Source organism: Myotis daubentonii, chromosome 15, assembly GCF_963259705.1.
Source record: "Myotis daubentonii chromosome 15, mMyoDau2.1, whole genome shotgun sequence".
NCBI lineage: Eukaryota > Metazoa > Chordata > Mammalia > Chiroptera > Vespertilionidae > Myotis > Myotis daubentonii.
Window position 1 is genome coordinate 9762994 of NC_081854.1, and position 14408 is coordinate 9777401.

At 55.1% G+C, this 14408-nt stretch overlaps 1 protein-coding gene across 1 annotated transcript in view; it reads left to right on the forward strand.

Annotated features, from left to right (window-relative positions):
- Positions 1–14408, forward strand: part of SLC8A2 (solute carrier family 8 member A2) — a 33762-nt gene that overhangs the window by 14647 nt on the left and 4707 nt on the right. Inside the window, exons 4-8 of the mRNA XM_059666000.1 lie at positions 5638–6060; positions 10727–10830; positions 10978–10995; positions 12267–12391; positions 12691–12790. Coding sequence (XP_059521983.1) covers positions 5638–6060; positions 10727–10830; positions 10978–10995; positions 12267–12391; positions 12691–12790 — 770 coding nt within the window. The remainder of the gene's footprint in view (positions 1–5637; positions 6061–10726; positions 10831–10977; positions 10996–12266; positions 12392–12690; positions 12791–14408) is intronic.

Genomic DNA, 14408 nt, shown 5'->3' on the forward strand with positions numbered 1-14408 from the left:
TGATCTTCCCTCATTCAAGCAGTTCCTGCTGAGCACCTACTGTGTGCCAGGCCCTTTCTTTTGTGGCTCAACATACAAATGCCAGCAAGATAACTTCGCTGCCCTCCTGTGGCCCACAAAATTCTTTATCTATTTGTAGTTCTGTCCATGCCACACTCTTTCAAGAATTGTAGCTTTACAGGATAGCTACTGTAGTTAACTGGCGTGCAAGTCTCCCTTGGTTTCCTAAAATAATAGCACTTATCGTGTGTCTGCTGGGTCAGCAATGGGCCTGGGCAGTGGAGACAGCAGCAAATGAAACACATAAAATTCCTGCCAGAACAGTCAACGTCCTCACCGGCCGTTAGAGAAAGACAGGCCACTAGGACGTACACGCTGAGCACATAGAAATGCCAGGAAGGGGCAAGAGCCGTGAGGAAAACTAAGGCAGAGGACGGGAGAGCATGTTGGCGGCTGAGCTGTGCCCCGTCCCATCCGCTCACCATCCGCCACCCCTCCCCGCCACCCTCTCCCTGAATGAGTCACAGATCTCTGGTCCTGCCACCACGCAGCAGCCAGTCCCCACGCAGACCCACGAACCGCTCATGCTCTGTCCGTGCATTCCTCTCTGGCTTTAATGTTTCTTATGAATAATCGTGGCGGTCCGTGTGAGCTGCAGGCAGCACGGCCCTGCGCCCATAAACACTGAGCGTGCCTCTCTAAGAACAGCGACATTCTCCTGCGTAATCACCAACGGCTCCCACACTCAGGACACTCAAAACCGAGTCAGTGTTACTGCGCGATGTGCAGCCCACGCGTGCATCGCCCCGGCGACCCCCGGAGCATCCCTTATGGCTGCGTGTCCCCCTCCCTCTCTTCCCATCCATCCCAGAACCACGCCTTGTGTCTGATGGTCGTGTCTCTTTGTCCGCTTCACTCTGGATCCGTCCCTGAGCCTTCCCGTGGCTTTCGTGACCCTGACACTTTGGAAGAGGACAGGCCAGTTACTGGGACAGTCCTCGGTTTGGTTTGGGCTTGTCTGTTTCCTGTGGTCAGATTCAGGGGGTGCGCTTCGGGCGGGGCGGGGGAAGTGATGCCGTGTCCTCCTCTTTGCCCAGGAGGCACGACACCCACTGGTCCCCTTACTGGTGACGTCCACCTCAGCCCTTTGTGGTAAAGATGGTGCTAAAGACTTTCAACAGTAAAGTTAAATTTAAAAAACATGTACCTTAAAAAAATGATGGTGCTAAAATCACCACATTCTACTATCCCTTGAAGTTTACATTTCTTTTTAAAAATATTTTTTGCCCTGACTGGTTTGGCTCATTGGATAGAGCATCGGCCTGCGGACTGAAAGGTCCCAGGTTCGATTCCGGTCAAAGGCATGTACCTGGGTTTTGGGCACATCCCCAGTAGGAGGTGATTGATGTTTCTCTCTCATCGACGTTTCTAACTCTCTCTCTTCCTCTCTGTAAAAAATGAATAAAATATATTTAAAAAAATATTTTTTATTGATTTCAGAGAGGAAGGAGAGGGAGAGAGAGATAGAAACATTGATGAGAGAGAATCTTTGATCGGCTGCCTCCTGCCCGCCCCCTACTGGGGATCGAGCCTGCAACCTGGGCATGTACCCTGACCGGGACTCAAACCCGTGACCTCTTCGTTCATAGGTTGACACTCAACCACTGAGCCACACGGGTTGGGTCAACCCATTTCTTTTTTTCATTTTAATTTTTTCAATTACAGTTGACATTCAGTATTCTGTTAGTTTCAGGTGTACAACACAGTAGTTAGGCATTTATAAAACTTACAAAATGATCCCCCCAGTAAGTCTAGTTCCCACCTGGCACCAAACATAGTCATTAAAATATTATTGACTCTCTTCCTTATGCTGTACTGCACATCCCCATGACCGTTTTGTAGCTACCAGTTTGTACTTCTTACTCCCGTCACCTTTTCCTCCCAGACACCCACTCCCCTCCCGTCTGGCAGCCAGCAGTCTGTTCTCTGTACCTATGAGTCTGTTTCTGTCTTGTTTGTTCATTGACTTTGTTTTTTAGATTCCACATATAAGGGAAATCTTATGCTATTTGTCTTTCTCTGACTGACTTATGTCACTCAGCATAAAACCCTTTGGGTTCCTCCATCTTGTCACAAATGGTAAGATTCCACTATTTTTCTATGGATGAGTAATATTCCATTGTGTATATGTACCATATTTCCTTTATCCACACATCTATTAATGGACATCTAGGTTGCTTCCATATCTTGGCTAGCCTATATAATAAAAGCCTAATATGCTAAGTGTCCGGTCGTTCAGTTGGACATTCAACCAATCAAAGGATAATATGCTAATGATATGCTAAGGCTGCTCAACCACTCGCTATGACGTGCATTGACCACCAGGGGGCAGATGCTCTGACCAGTAGGTTAGCTTGCTGCTGGGGTCCAGCCAATCGGGCCTGAGCGAGATGGGTCGGACATGCCCTGAAGCCCTCCCCTGGTCCCTCCCCTGCTGGCCAACCTCCTGCATCCTTCCCCGGCCCGATAGTGCACCAGTGGGGTCCCTCAGCCTGGCCTGCATCCTCTCACAATCTGGGACCCCTTGGGGGATGTCGGAGAGCCAGTTTCGGCCCAACAGCTGAACGACCGGTTGCTATGATGCACACTGACCACCAGGGGGCAGATGCTCAGTGCCGGAGCTGCCCCCTGCTGGTCAGTGCGCACTCCCACAGGGGTAGCGCCACTCAGCCAGAGGACGGGCTCGTGGTTAGCTAGTGCAGCGGCAGTGGTGGGAGCCTCTCCCGCCTCCACGGCAGAGTTAAGGATGTCGGACTAGGGCTCCCAGACTGTGAGAGGGCACAGGCCGGGCTGAGGGACTCTCACTACCCCACCAGTGCACAAATTTCATGCACCAGGCCTCTAGTTGTAAAAACCACTGCAATGAACATATACATGTATATAGCTTTCAAACTAGTGCTTTGGATTTCTTTAAATAAATACCCAGATGTGAACTTGCTGGGTCATAAGGTGGTTCTATTTTTTTTAACCTTTTGAGGAATCTCCACACTGTTTTGCATAGCAGCTGCACCAATTTGCATTCCCACCGACAGTTGAGGGTTCCCTTTTCTCCACATCCTTGCCAGCTCTTGTTTGTTGATAAGTTTACATTTCTAACATCCCACAACTTTAGGATCCTGAGATTCTAATATTAATATGTAAATATCACTAGCTAGCTTTTGTTGAGTGCTTTTCCTGTATTAATGCAATTCTCTTTTTTAAAAAAACACATTTTTATTGATTTCAGAGAGGAAGAGAGAAGGAGAGATAGAAACATCGGTGATGAGAGAGAATCACTGGCTGGCTGCTTCCTGCACGCCCCCTACTGGGGATCGAGCCTGCAGCCTAGGCATGTGCCCTTTTGGGAATTAAACTGTGATCTCCCGGTTTATAGGTCGACGCTCAACCACTGGGCCACGCCCGCTGGGCTAACTCAATTCTTATAACAACACCATGAGGTAGACACTATTATTAGCTGCATTTTACAGAGAGGAAACTGAGGCTCAGAGGGCTGCAGCATCCTAACTGCCCAAGTTCCAGCAGGCCCGGGGCCCGGCCCTGCTGGGCACAGGTTGGCCCACCTGGCTGGGCGTCCTTGGGGGCCAGCGGGCTTTGGCAACGGCGTCCAGGTTCCTCCACTCGGGGTCTTGTCGTCTGGTTCTAATGCTTTGCCAGAACCTTGGGGTCCCTCTGCCCCTCCCACAGGGCTGGGCTTCCCTTGGAGAACTGGAGCCCAGGACCCCTTTCTTCTGAAAGTGATAATTAACGATAGTGAACACTTATCGATCAGATAGTGCATTTCAGAACCGGAGCCGAGTCCCTGAGGTGCATGGTGGGAGGGGTGGGAGGGAAAATTAAAGGTTTTGTAGATGAATTGACACCCCAGAGTCACTCTGCTGTCTACAGCTCTACCAGGGAGAGCCCACTCATTCCCTGTCCCCTCACAGCTCCCCCTGATTAAGCTAATGTCACTGCCTCGCTGCCTCCCCCACCCCACTGTAGAGCATCCTGTGTGCCCTTCAGCGACATGTTTAAACGTAAGCCAGCCCACCTCCCTCCGCTGCTCAGAGGCCTCGCGCCGTCTCCATCTCACTTGGACTAATGGCCACAGCCCTCATCGTGGCGCACCAAGGCCTACACCATCTGCTCCTGTTCCGCCTGTGACGTCATCTGCCCCCCTCTCCTCCCTGCTCCCTCCACTGCAGCCACACTGGCCTCAAACACTCCAGGCCGCTGCTGCCTCAGGACATTTGCATGGGCTGTTCCCTTTAACATGAATACTCTTCTCCAGATCTCCTCCACTTGGCTCCCTCCTCGGGTCTCTGCTCAGATGTGCGCTCCTCGGCAAGGCTTTCCCCAACCACCCTAACACGGCACCCCCTCCTCACTCTCCACCCTCTCCCTCTATTTTCTCCATGGCACCATCGCCACCTGACGTCATGTTTGTTATTCATCTCCTGCACTAGAACTCTCCGCTGCTCTGGTTTTACTGCTGTTTCCCCAGCACTTAGAACAGTGCCTGGCACACAGCAGGTGCCCAATAAATATTGGTTGAACGAAGCAACTGCAATTAAATCGTTAAATGTGTAATTGTCACCGTGATACGGCTCTGCCAGGAGGCTGTGTGCTCCATGAAGACAGCCTGTTCCCCGCTGTGTTCCCAGCAGGGCCCAGCACAGGGCAGAGCAGGTGCTCAGGGAGTGTTTGTTAAATGAATGAATGAATGAATGAATGAACAAATGATGCCAAGTTCAGGAATGTGGTCTTTCTCTTGCGGGTCCTGGGAACACAGAAGGGTTTGTCAGAAGCCTGACAAGGTCAGTCCTGGGCCCTGCAGCGCTTCTACTCCAAGGGCGGTCCATTGACGGGGACTGTCTGCATCCCCTGGGAGCTAATTAGAAATGCAGAGTTTTTTTGTGTGTGTGTGTTTTTTTTTAAATATATTTTATTGATTTTTTACAGAGAGGAAGGGAGAGAGAGAGCCAGAAACATCGATGAGAGAGAAACATTGATCAGCTGCCTCCTGCACATCCCCCACTGGGGATGTGCCTGCAACCCAGGTACATGCCCTTGACCGGAATCGAACCTGGGACCCTTGAGTCCGCAGGCCGACGCTCTATCCACTGAGCCAAACCGGTTTCGGCAGAAATGCAGAGTTTTTGAAACCTGCAGCTACGGAACCAGAACCTGCATTTTTAACAGGATCCCCACGTGATTTGTGTGCACATTAAGGTTTGAGACTCATGACTATGGAACCCTCCAGATTCTCTCTCCACCTTGGGACTTTGCATGTGCTGTTCCCTCTGCCTGGCGAACTCCTGCCCACAGAAGCCTCCTCCAGGAAGCCCGCCCTGATCTCACAGTCATCGTTATCTGTATAATGCTGGACCAACTCTGCCCGGTTCCCCTCCTGCATCCCCTCCCCGCCCGGAGCCCACCTGATTCCCCCTCCGTATGATTTGTTTAATGCCTGTCCACGCTCATGCCTGAGAGCTGTCCCGTGGCACTGCCCCCTCCTCCGGGAAGCCCGCCCTGACTGCCTTGGCCCCCGTTGTTGACCGCCTGCCCTTCACCCCTCTCCCCGCCCCTCCGCTGCAGCGAGGGCACGCTGGTGTTCAAGCCGGGCGAGACGCTGAAGGAGGTGCGCATCGGCATCATCGATGACGACATCTTCGAGGAGGACGAGCACTTCTTCGTGCGGCTGCTGAACCTGCGCGTGGGCGACGCGCAGGGCATGTTCGAGCCCGACGGCGGCGGGCGGCCCAAAGGGCGGCTGGTGGCGCCGCTGCTGGCCACCGTCACCATCCTGGACGACGACCACGCGGGCATCTTCTCCTTCCAGGACCGCCTGCTGCACGTGAGCGAGTGCATGGGCACCGTGGACGTGCGCGTCGTGCGCAGCTCGGGCGCGCGCGGCACCGTGCGCCTCCCCTACCGCACGGTGGACGGCACGGCGCGCGGCGGCGGCGTGCACTACGAGGACGCGTGCGGGGAGCTCGAGTTCGGCGACGACGAGACCATGTGAGAGCGCAGTGTCCCCCCCCAACTTCCCCCCGCCTCCCCCTGGGGGTCCGGGGAGGGGCGGGGCCTGCTGGAGGGGCGGGGCCATGCCCGGGAAGGGGGAATGAGCGGGTGGGCTGCTAGTGGGCGGGGCGTGGTGGTGGGAATGGGCGTGGTCTGGTTGTGGGTGGGGCCTGGGTAGGTCCGCGCTGGTGAAATGGAAAGGTCGGGGTATATGGACAGGGAACAGAGAGGGGCCGGGTCAGGAGAGAGGAGGGAGGAGACAGCAGTGACGGGGGTGTGGCCAAGATGATAGGAAGGGACGTGGGTGGGGCCTGGGAGAAACTGGTTGTTTGGGGAGAAGTGGGGACTCGGGGGAGGGTCAGGGAAGAGTAGGAGAAGGGCCTGGGCAGAGGAGTGTGGAGACTTCATCGGTAGTTGGTGGAGATGGAGTGTGGCCTGCGGAGACGAGGGGAGGGTCCCGTGGAGTTGGGAAGAGGACGGAGTGGAGGGCGAGTCTGTGGAATGGAGACAGGGCCTAAGGCATGGGTGGAGTCTGGGTAGGGACACGAGGAAATAGACCTGGACAGCGGGAGAGGGCGGGGCATAAGGAGATGGGGCGGGGCTTGTGGGGAGCAGGTGGAACCTGGAGAAATGAGAGACCGAAGCAGGGGTTCTCAACCTGTGGGTCTCGAACAATGAAAATACATCCTGCATATCAGATACTTACATTACGATTCATAACAGTAGCAACATTACAGTTATGAAGTAGCAACGAAAATAATTTCATGGTTGGGTCACAACATGAGGAACTGTTATTAAAGGGTCGTGGCATTAGGAAGATTGAGTAGCCATATGGGGACCTGGGAAGGGGGCAGCAGGGTCTGGGAAACTGGGGGGCTGGGGTTTGGGAAGGTGGCGTGGAGTCTGGGGAGTGGGGCTGGGTGCACAGGCAGACATCTGTAGACACACAGACACAACCAACACACACGTACACACACACACACACACACACACACACACACACACACACGCACTAGCAACATACAGACACAAAATGTCACAGACAGGCACGTTGAAACAGGGCTGCTTTGACGCCAGACACCCGGCCACGGCCTGACACAGATGCCCGAGTCTCCCCGGGGGTGCCTGCAGCCTCACCTCCCCCACCCGCCTGCCAGGGATGCTGCGCGCCTGTCCCCCTTCGCCCGCTCCCTTCTGCCGCCCCCGCACGCCCCGTCTGTCTCCCTCCTCCTGCCGCCCACGCGCCTCCCACCGAGCAGAGCCCCCACCGCGCTCCTTCCCCCTCCTCCTCCCACCTCCGTGCCTTGGCCTCCGCCCAGCCTCTCACCGCTCTCCCTCTCTCCCCTGTGCGTCTCTGCCGCCTCCCACTCCCGCAGTCTCGCCCCGGGTCTCTGTTCATCTCTAGATCTCTGTATCCAGCTCTCTGGCCGGGTAATATTTCAGTAATGAATTCTCTCCATACCTCTCCATCGATCGCTCTGTCTGGCTGGGGTTGAGAACTTGGGTTGGGGGCTCAGAGCACCATCCGTGGAGGGGCGAGGATGCAAGAAGAGACAGACAGACACAGAGACAGAGGAGACCTGGAGAAAGAGCAGGAGAGGGAGAGGCAGAGCCAGGGTAACAGAGTCAGAGAGAGAGAAGCAGACAGAAAAGAGACACAGAGAGCATGGGAGAGACAGAAACTTAGAGACAAAGAGAGAAGGAAACGGAGAGACAGAGATACAGCAAGAGAGGCCGAGGAGCCCTGGCCAGCGTGGCTCAGTTGGTTGAGCGTTGTCCCGTGCACCGAAAGGTTGCCGGTTCAATTCCCAGGGGTTCGATTCCCGATTCCTGGTGCGGAAGGCTATCTGATCTCTCTCTCTCTCTCTCTCTCTCTCTCTCTCTCTCTCTTTCTCTCTCTCTCTCTCTCTTTCTCTCTCTCAAGGCTATCTGATCAACGTGCGTGTCTCTCTCTCCCTCTCCCTTACTCTCTCTCTACAATCAATAAAAACATTTGTTTTAAAAAGGAGAGGGAGAGGGAGAGATTGAGGGACTGAGACGAAGGAAGACTGAAGGGAGATGAGAGATATTCTGAACGGGAGCCTCAGAGGGACTCGGGGAAGGAGAGGTCCTGGGGAAGCAACGGAGAAAAAAAGAGGTCGGGTAGCAAGAGACAACAGGAAGCAGCAGGAGAAGGGAATGGGTCTGAGGTCAGAGGCCACAGTGGGTGGGAGAGGGGAGTTTCCAGGACACAGGAGGGCAGGCATGAGGGTGATGGAGAGTCAGGCTGCGGGGAAGGCTTCCTCCTTGATCTCAGCAAGCCCTGCCCTCGTCTCACTCTAGTCCCTCCTGCTGTCCCTCCCAGTTGGGTGTCTCCCCCTGGGTCCCCTGAGGCCATGCCTGTCAGGGCGCCAGTTGGTGTACGTGTCACTGGGTGTCAGTCACTGCATGTCGGTGGGTCGTGGCATGTCTGTGAGAGAGTGGGCGTGTGTGTGTGTGTGTGTGTGTGTGTGTGTGTGTGTGTGTGTGTGTGTGTGTGTGTGTGTCCCTGTCAGCGGGTCACCCTGTCAGCCGCTCTCCGCGTGGGTCAGGGTGTGTGAGGCGCGTGTCTCAGCGGATCCTGCTCCTCGCCAAGGCGCTTCAGCACCACGGACAGCTCCCAGCCCCCGCCTGAGGTGGGGGCCGGCGATTCTTCGCACCCACAGAAAAGTTAAAATATGCTGAGAGCAGGAGAGGGTGGCGGTGGGCGTACGTCCCCGCATGACCGCTTTGTGTGTGTCTGTCTTTGCATGGGTGTCACTGTGACTTGTGCACTTGTGTGTTGACATGGGTCTGTTGTGTGTTGAGATGGGCCTGTTGAGACCCTTTTGCTTGAGTTGTGCTGACGTGGCTGTTCCACTCTGTGAACACTGAGAGCCAGGCAGAGAACAGATAAAGAAAGGCAGAGGGCTGGGGAGAGACTGAGGCAGAGAAGGTCACAGCCAGAGACAGGGACGGAGAGAGAGAGACAGAGGGAGGCTGAGAGATGAGCAGAGACAGGGAGACTGAAAGAGATGCCGAGAGAGAGAGAGAGAGAGAGAGAGAGAGAGAGAGAGAGAGAGAGAGAGATTGAAGGGAATAAACAGAACCAAAAGGCGTAACGAGCGAGGCTGCCTGGTAACACCAGGGTCTGTAGGTTGGCCCTGTCGCCCGGCTGTGGTGGGGGCGTCGTGTTCACGGGCATCTGGTCCCCGCAGGGAATGGCTGCGGGTGCGATGGTGTGCGGATGGGGGCGGTGTGATTGGCTGTGCTTCCTCTCTGGGTGACTGTGTGGGCCGGTGTTTGTGTGCCTGGGTTCTGGGGCTGGGCCTTGTGGTTCCTGCCGCCGAAAGCGCTGCCAGTGCAGTGTGTGGGCTTTCTGGGGTTGTGGGTCTTTGTGACGGAGGGGTGGGTTGTGTGCCTGGAGGGGAGGGATAACGTCTGTCCATTCCTCCCCTGCCACACCCCGGTTACCATAGCAGCGGGGAATGCTGAGGAAGTCAATGAGCACTGAGTTAGCCTTCCGGATGTGTACAGGACAGAGGGCAGGCAGCTGGTGGTCTCTTGGGCCGAAGGGTTCCAGTGAACAGAGGTTTGTGGAAGGTGCCCTGCCCTAGGCGTTGGCGAGTCAGCAGAGACCGTAAATGAACACAGGTCACGGCCCTGGTGGAAGTTGCCTTTTAATGCCAGGAGGCAGATGGCAAAGAATAAACAAAATAAGTGCACACCCTAGCCTAGATGGTGTGTTAGAACAAAGACGACAGAACACAGAAGGGGTTCGGGATGCTGGGGGGCGGGCAGGGGCGGATTTCAGTATTAAAGGAGGTGGTGGGAATGGGCCTCATTGAAAAAGAAGGTGGAGCCTGGCCCGCATGGCTCAGTGGTTGAGCGTTGACCTATGAACACAAGGAGGTCACGGTTCGATTCCCGGTCAGGGCACGTGCCTGGTTGCGGGCTCTATCCCCATTGTGGGGTGTGCAGGAGGCTGCCAATCAATGATTCTCTCTCATCATTGATGTTTCTCTCTCTCTCTCTCTCTCTCTCTCTCTCTCTCTCTCTCTCTCTCCTTCCCCTCTGAAATCAATTAAAAAAATTTTTTTAAAAAAAGAGAAAAGAAACAAGTGGAGTTTGAGAACTAGAGGAGTGAGGGTGTGAGCCTGGAGGAACAGTGTTCTCGGTGGGAGGAACAGCCGTGTAAAGGCCCTGAGGCATGCGCAGGCTGGTTGTTCCAGGGACAGTGAGGAGGCCAGTGTGGCTGGGATGAGTGAGCGGGGGTCGGGGGCGGGGGGGCGAGGCCAGAAAGGGAACCAGGGCCACATGGCACAGGCCTTGCGGGCCACTCGGACTCTGGCCTTGATCCCGGCTGAGAGGGGAACCGCCTGAATGCCCCGAGCAGAGGAAGGGCCGGATGTAATCGGGGGTCGCGTCGGAATCCCTCGGGCCGCTCTTTAATAAGCCTCAGCTTCCTCGGAGGCTTCTGGGCTTGTGCCTGTCAATGGGGATAATAAGAGAAAGAGAGGGCCTTCCTCTGAGGATGGTTGCAGGACTGAATGAGGTGACGGGACCGGGACGGAGCCGGGCTCAAGGAACGGGGTGGCTGAGAGGGAAGGTATCGGTGGCTGAGAGGGGAGGGGCCTCATGCCCGTGTCCTGCTTCGCCCGCCCAGGAAAACTCTTCAGGTGAAGATAGTGGATGACGAGGAATATGAGAAAAAGGATAACTTCTTCATCGAGCTGGGCCAGCCGCAGTGGCTTAAGCGAGGGATCTCAGGTGAGGGCTGAGGGGTGGGCTGTGGGAGAGATCAACGGTCCAGGGTGCGGGGGCCTCGGGGGGTCCACTGTGGGTGCTCCTTCAGACTCGTGGATCTGAGCTTCCCAGGGGAGCGATCTCACTTTCTCTCTGTCTGTCTCTCCCCAGCTCTGCTGCTCAATCAAGGTGAGTGGAGTTTACCTCCTGGCTTTACGAGAAAGGGGGGCCGTGGAGGGGGCGTCAGGGAGGGTCAGGGCCTCGAGCTGCTCTTCCGGGTCAGGTTTGAGGCAGGGTGAAGGTGAGATACAAGTAGACTTGGGTGAGGGATGGAGCTGGCCTTAGAGTTGGTAGGGCCAGCTGAATTTGGGGTTATAGCGTGGGGTTCAGAGGCCGAGATTGTTTTGTTTGTAGTTAAAGTCGGGGGGGGGGGTGTAAGTCATAGAATCCAAACTGGATCTGCGGTGAGGCCAGAGGGAGTCAGGCTTGGGGTTACTTAGGACTGGGGTGGACTTAGGATTTGAGATCAGGATTAGGATTTGGTCAAGGTTACAGTTCAGATGGAAGCTGGTGGTGTTTAGATTTGTGAGTAAAATTAGGGTCAGGGTCTGAGACTGGGGTGAGAGTTGAGGCTATAGGGTCAGTGACTTGGAGATAGTGAGAGAATAGAATTGGTGTTTGGGGTTATGGTTAAGGCTGGACAAAAGATTGTAATAGTCAGGGTAAGTAATACACGCTGCTGTAACAAATAGGCCCCAAATCCCAGGAGATGAACACAAAAGTCATTTCTTGCTCAGGCAATGTTTCCTGAGAGTGTAGCTGCCTGGTGGCTGGCTTTCTTCAGAGAGTTAGGGTTGGTGCTGGGCTTGGAGCAAAGGATCAACACGCTTTAGGGTGATAAATGAATTCAGGGCCAGCTATAGGGGTCTAGGTCCAAGATTTGTACTGAATTGGGTCACCCCTCTTTTTGCACTCCCTCAGTCATACTCTAGGATGTTTTCAGAGCTTCGATATAGAGACCAGTCCTCTTCCCTCAAGAGTTGTGATGATGTCAGTGATAATAATAAAAAAAGTAGCTTTTCTGACTGTCATGTGCCAAGCACTGTTCTAAACACTTAACATGAATTAATTCTTTTAATTCTTGCAATTGCCTTATAAGGGAGGTATTATTATTATTGTGTCCATTATATAGATATGAACACTGAGGCACAGAGAAGCTAAAGCATTGCCCAAGGCCACACAGTGCCCACCATAGGAACCTCAGAGCCCAACAACTGAACCTTGTGGATCAGCCATGGGAGCTGGGGTGGGAGCTGGGGAAGATGATGGTCAGATAGGAGGCTGGGGCAGGCTGGAGGGGTGTCACCAGGTGGCTTCCCAGGGGACACAGACAGTGAAGGCATCACAGGCCCAATTAGCTAGGCCTCCCTGGAGCCTAACCCCCATCCCTCATGCTGCAGGGGACGGGGACAGGAAGCTGACAGCGGAGGAGGAGGAGGCTCGGAGGATAGCAGAGATGGGCAAGCCGGTTCTTGGGGAAAACTGCCGGCTGGAGGTCATCATTGAAGAGTCGTATGACTTTAAGGTGATTTTCTGGGGCCTCCCTGTCTTGGGGTTTTGCTTGAGTTGTTTCCGTGGAGAGAGTCTAAGAGGAGATCAACTATGAGGGTCACAAGAGAGGGGCAACCAAGGGTCCAGAGCCACCCTCCAGGTCCCTCCATTAGCACCATGGACAGCACACGCCTCCCTTTTCCTAGTAGCCCTGGGGTATGGAAGGTTGGGGGCCCCTGAGCATGGGGTGTGGGCCCCCAACCCCAGTCCCCCTCATGGGGCAGTCTTGGGTGATCGCGGACAACAATCTCTCTCCCACCCTTTCGACCCCAGAACACAGTGGATAAACTCATCAAGAAAACGAACTTGGCTTTGGTGATTGGCACCCATTCATGGAGGGAGCAGTTTTTAGAGGCAATTACGGTGAGCGCAGGTAAGTGGGGAGGGAGGAGAGAGAGACAGAAGAGGGAGGGGAGGGGCGGGCAGAGAGAGACACAGAGAGAAATGCGTGGAAAGACAGAGGGCAAGAGAGACAAGGAGAGAAAGACAGAGAGATAGAGAAAGAAAAGAGCAGGAAAGACACTGAGAGGGACAGACAGAGAGAAAAGGAAAGAAACAGGTACAGGAAGACAAAAGAAAAGATGGAGATCAGAGACCAACAAGACAGACAGGCACACGAAGAGACTCACCGCAGAAAGACAGAGGCGGAGGAAATGGGACCTAGAGAGTGAAGTCAGTGCACGGCATGAGGCCAGGGAGGGGCAGATAGACCCAGAGAAAAAGGCGGACAGAGACGGAGGGGGCCCGAGGTGCAGGGCTGCGGGCGGGAGGGCACCGCCCAGGCTTTCCTGTGGAGATTGGAGGGTGGAAACAGGTTAAATGGCCTGCCCGCCCCAGATAGAGCCTGGGCTCCTCTGTTGCCATGGAGACAGTCACCACAGCACCCAGCTGCACCCCCCTGTACGGTGTCCGCCCTCCTTAGGCCTCAGACGGTTTCCGACTGCCCCCCTGTGGCCAGAGACACTATGACACTCGGATCACAGTCTGGGGTACACACTGGGGAAACTGAGACCCAGAGACAGAGGCGGGACTGGCCTGGAGCCCCCCGCGAATCCAGAAGGAGCTGGGGTGGAGCTCGGGGCTCTGTCCCCCGCACAGCATCAGCTTCCCGCCCGGGAGGCCTAGCCAGTGGGAACCGAAACACAGAGCTGTGGTTGGAAAGACACTGGTCAGAGGTGGGACCCCCAGACGCCAGGCTTCGGGGATAGAAAAGCAGCAGGCAGCTGCCGAGAGACAGCAGATGGGAGGCCTAATAGAAACGAGGTGGTGTCTCCCCCGAGGCCACATCCTCTGACATCTCCTTCTGAGGGGTCCCCGGCCCCGGCCCTGTACAGGACACTCCTGGGGACAGAGATGACCATGACAGCTCAGGCCCAGCCCTCGTGGGACTCACAGTCCCGTGTGGGAGACAGACCTGTCACAAGAGTGACAACCCAGAGTGGGCAGGGCCGGACTGGGGCGCTCCGGGAGCTGCACAGGGAGGGGGCCTGGCCCAGCTTGAAGTTCAGGAGGGCTTCCTGGAGGAGGAGGCACCTGAGCTGAGTCTTCAGATGCAAATAGGAGTGTGTCCTCCATGCTCTGGCCTTCGCCGTGTCTCCCTGTGGTCAGTGAGGGGTGCGCTCGGTGGCAAGTCACAGAAAACTCGACCACAAGTGGCGTAAGCACACGAGTTTATTTTTCTCACAGGAGGAAAAATAATCTGCAGGAGGCAGGTTAGCAGCAGCTTAATAATGTCATTAAATCCCCAGGCCACTTCCTTATTTCTCAGCTTTTGCTTCGTGGTTGCAAAATGGCTGCTGCCCCTCCAGGTGTCGAGTCTGTATTTTCCAGGCAGGAAGAGAGGGAGCAGGGGATCAGGAAGGGGCAGCAGGCCTGTCGCGTTTGAGTTTCCAATTCCACTTAACTTGGGGTCACAGCAGAAACCTCCCTCTTTGGGATGTAACATGCAGAACCCCCAAAACCCCACACAACCACTTACTGAAGCATCTACA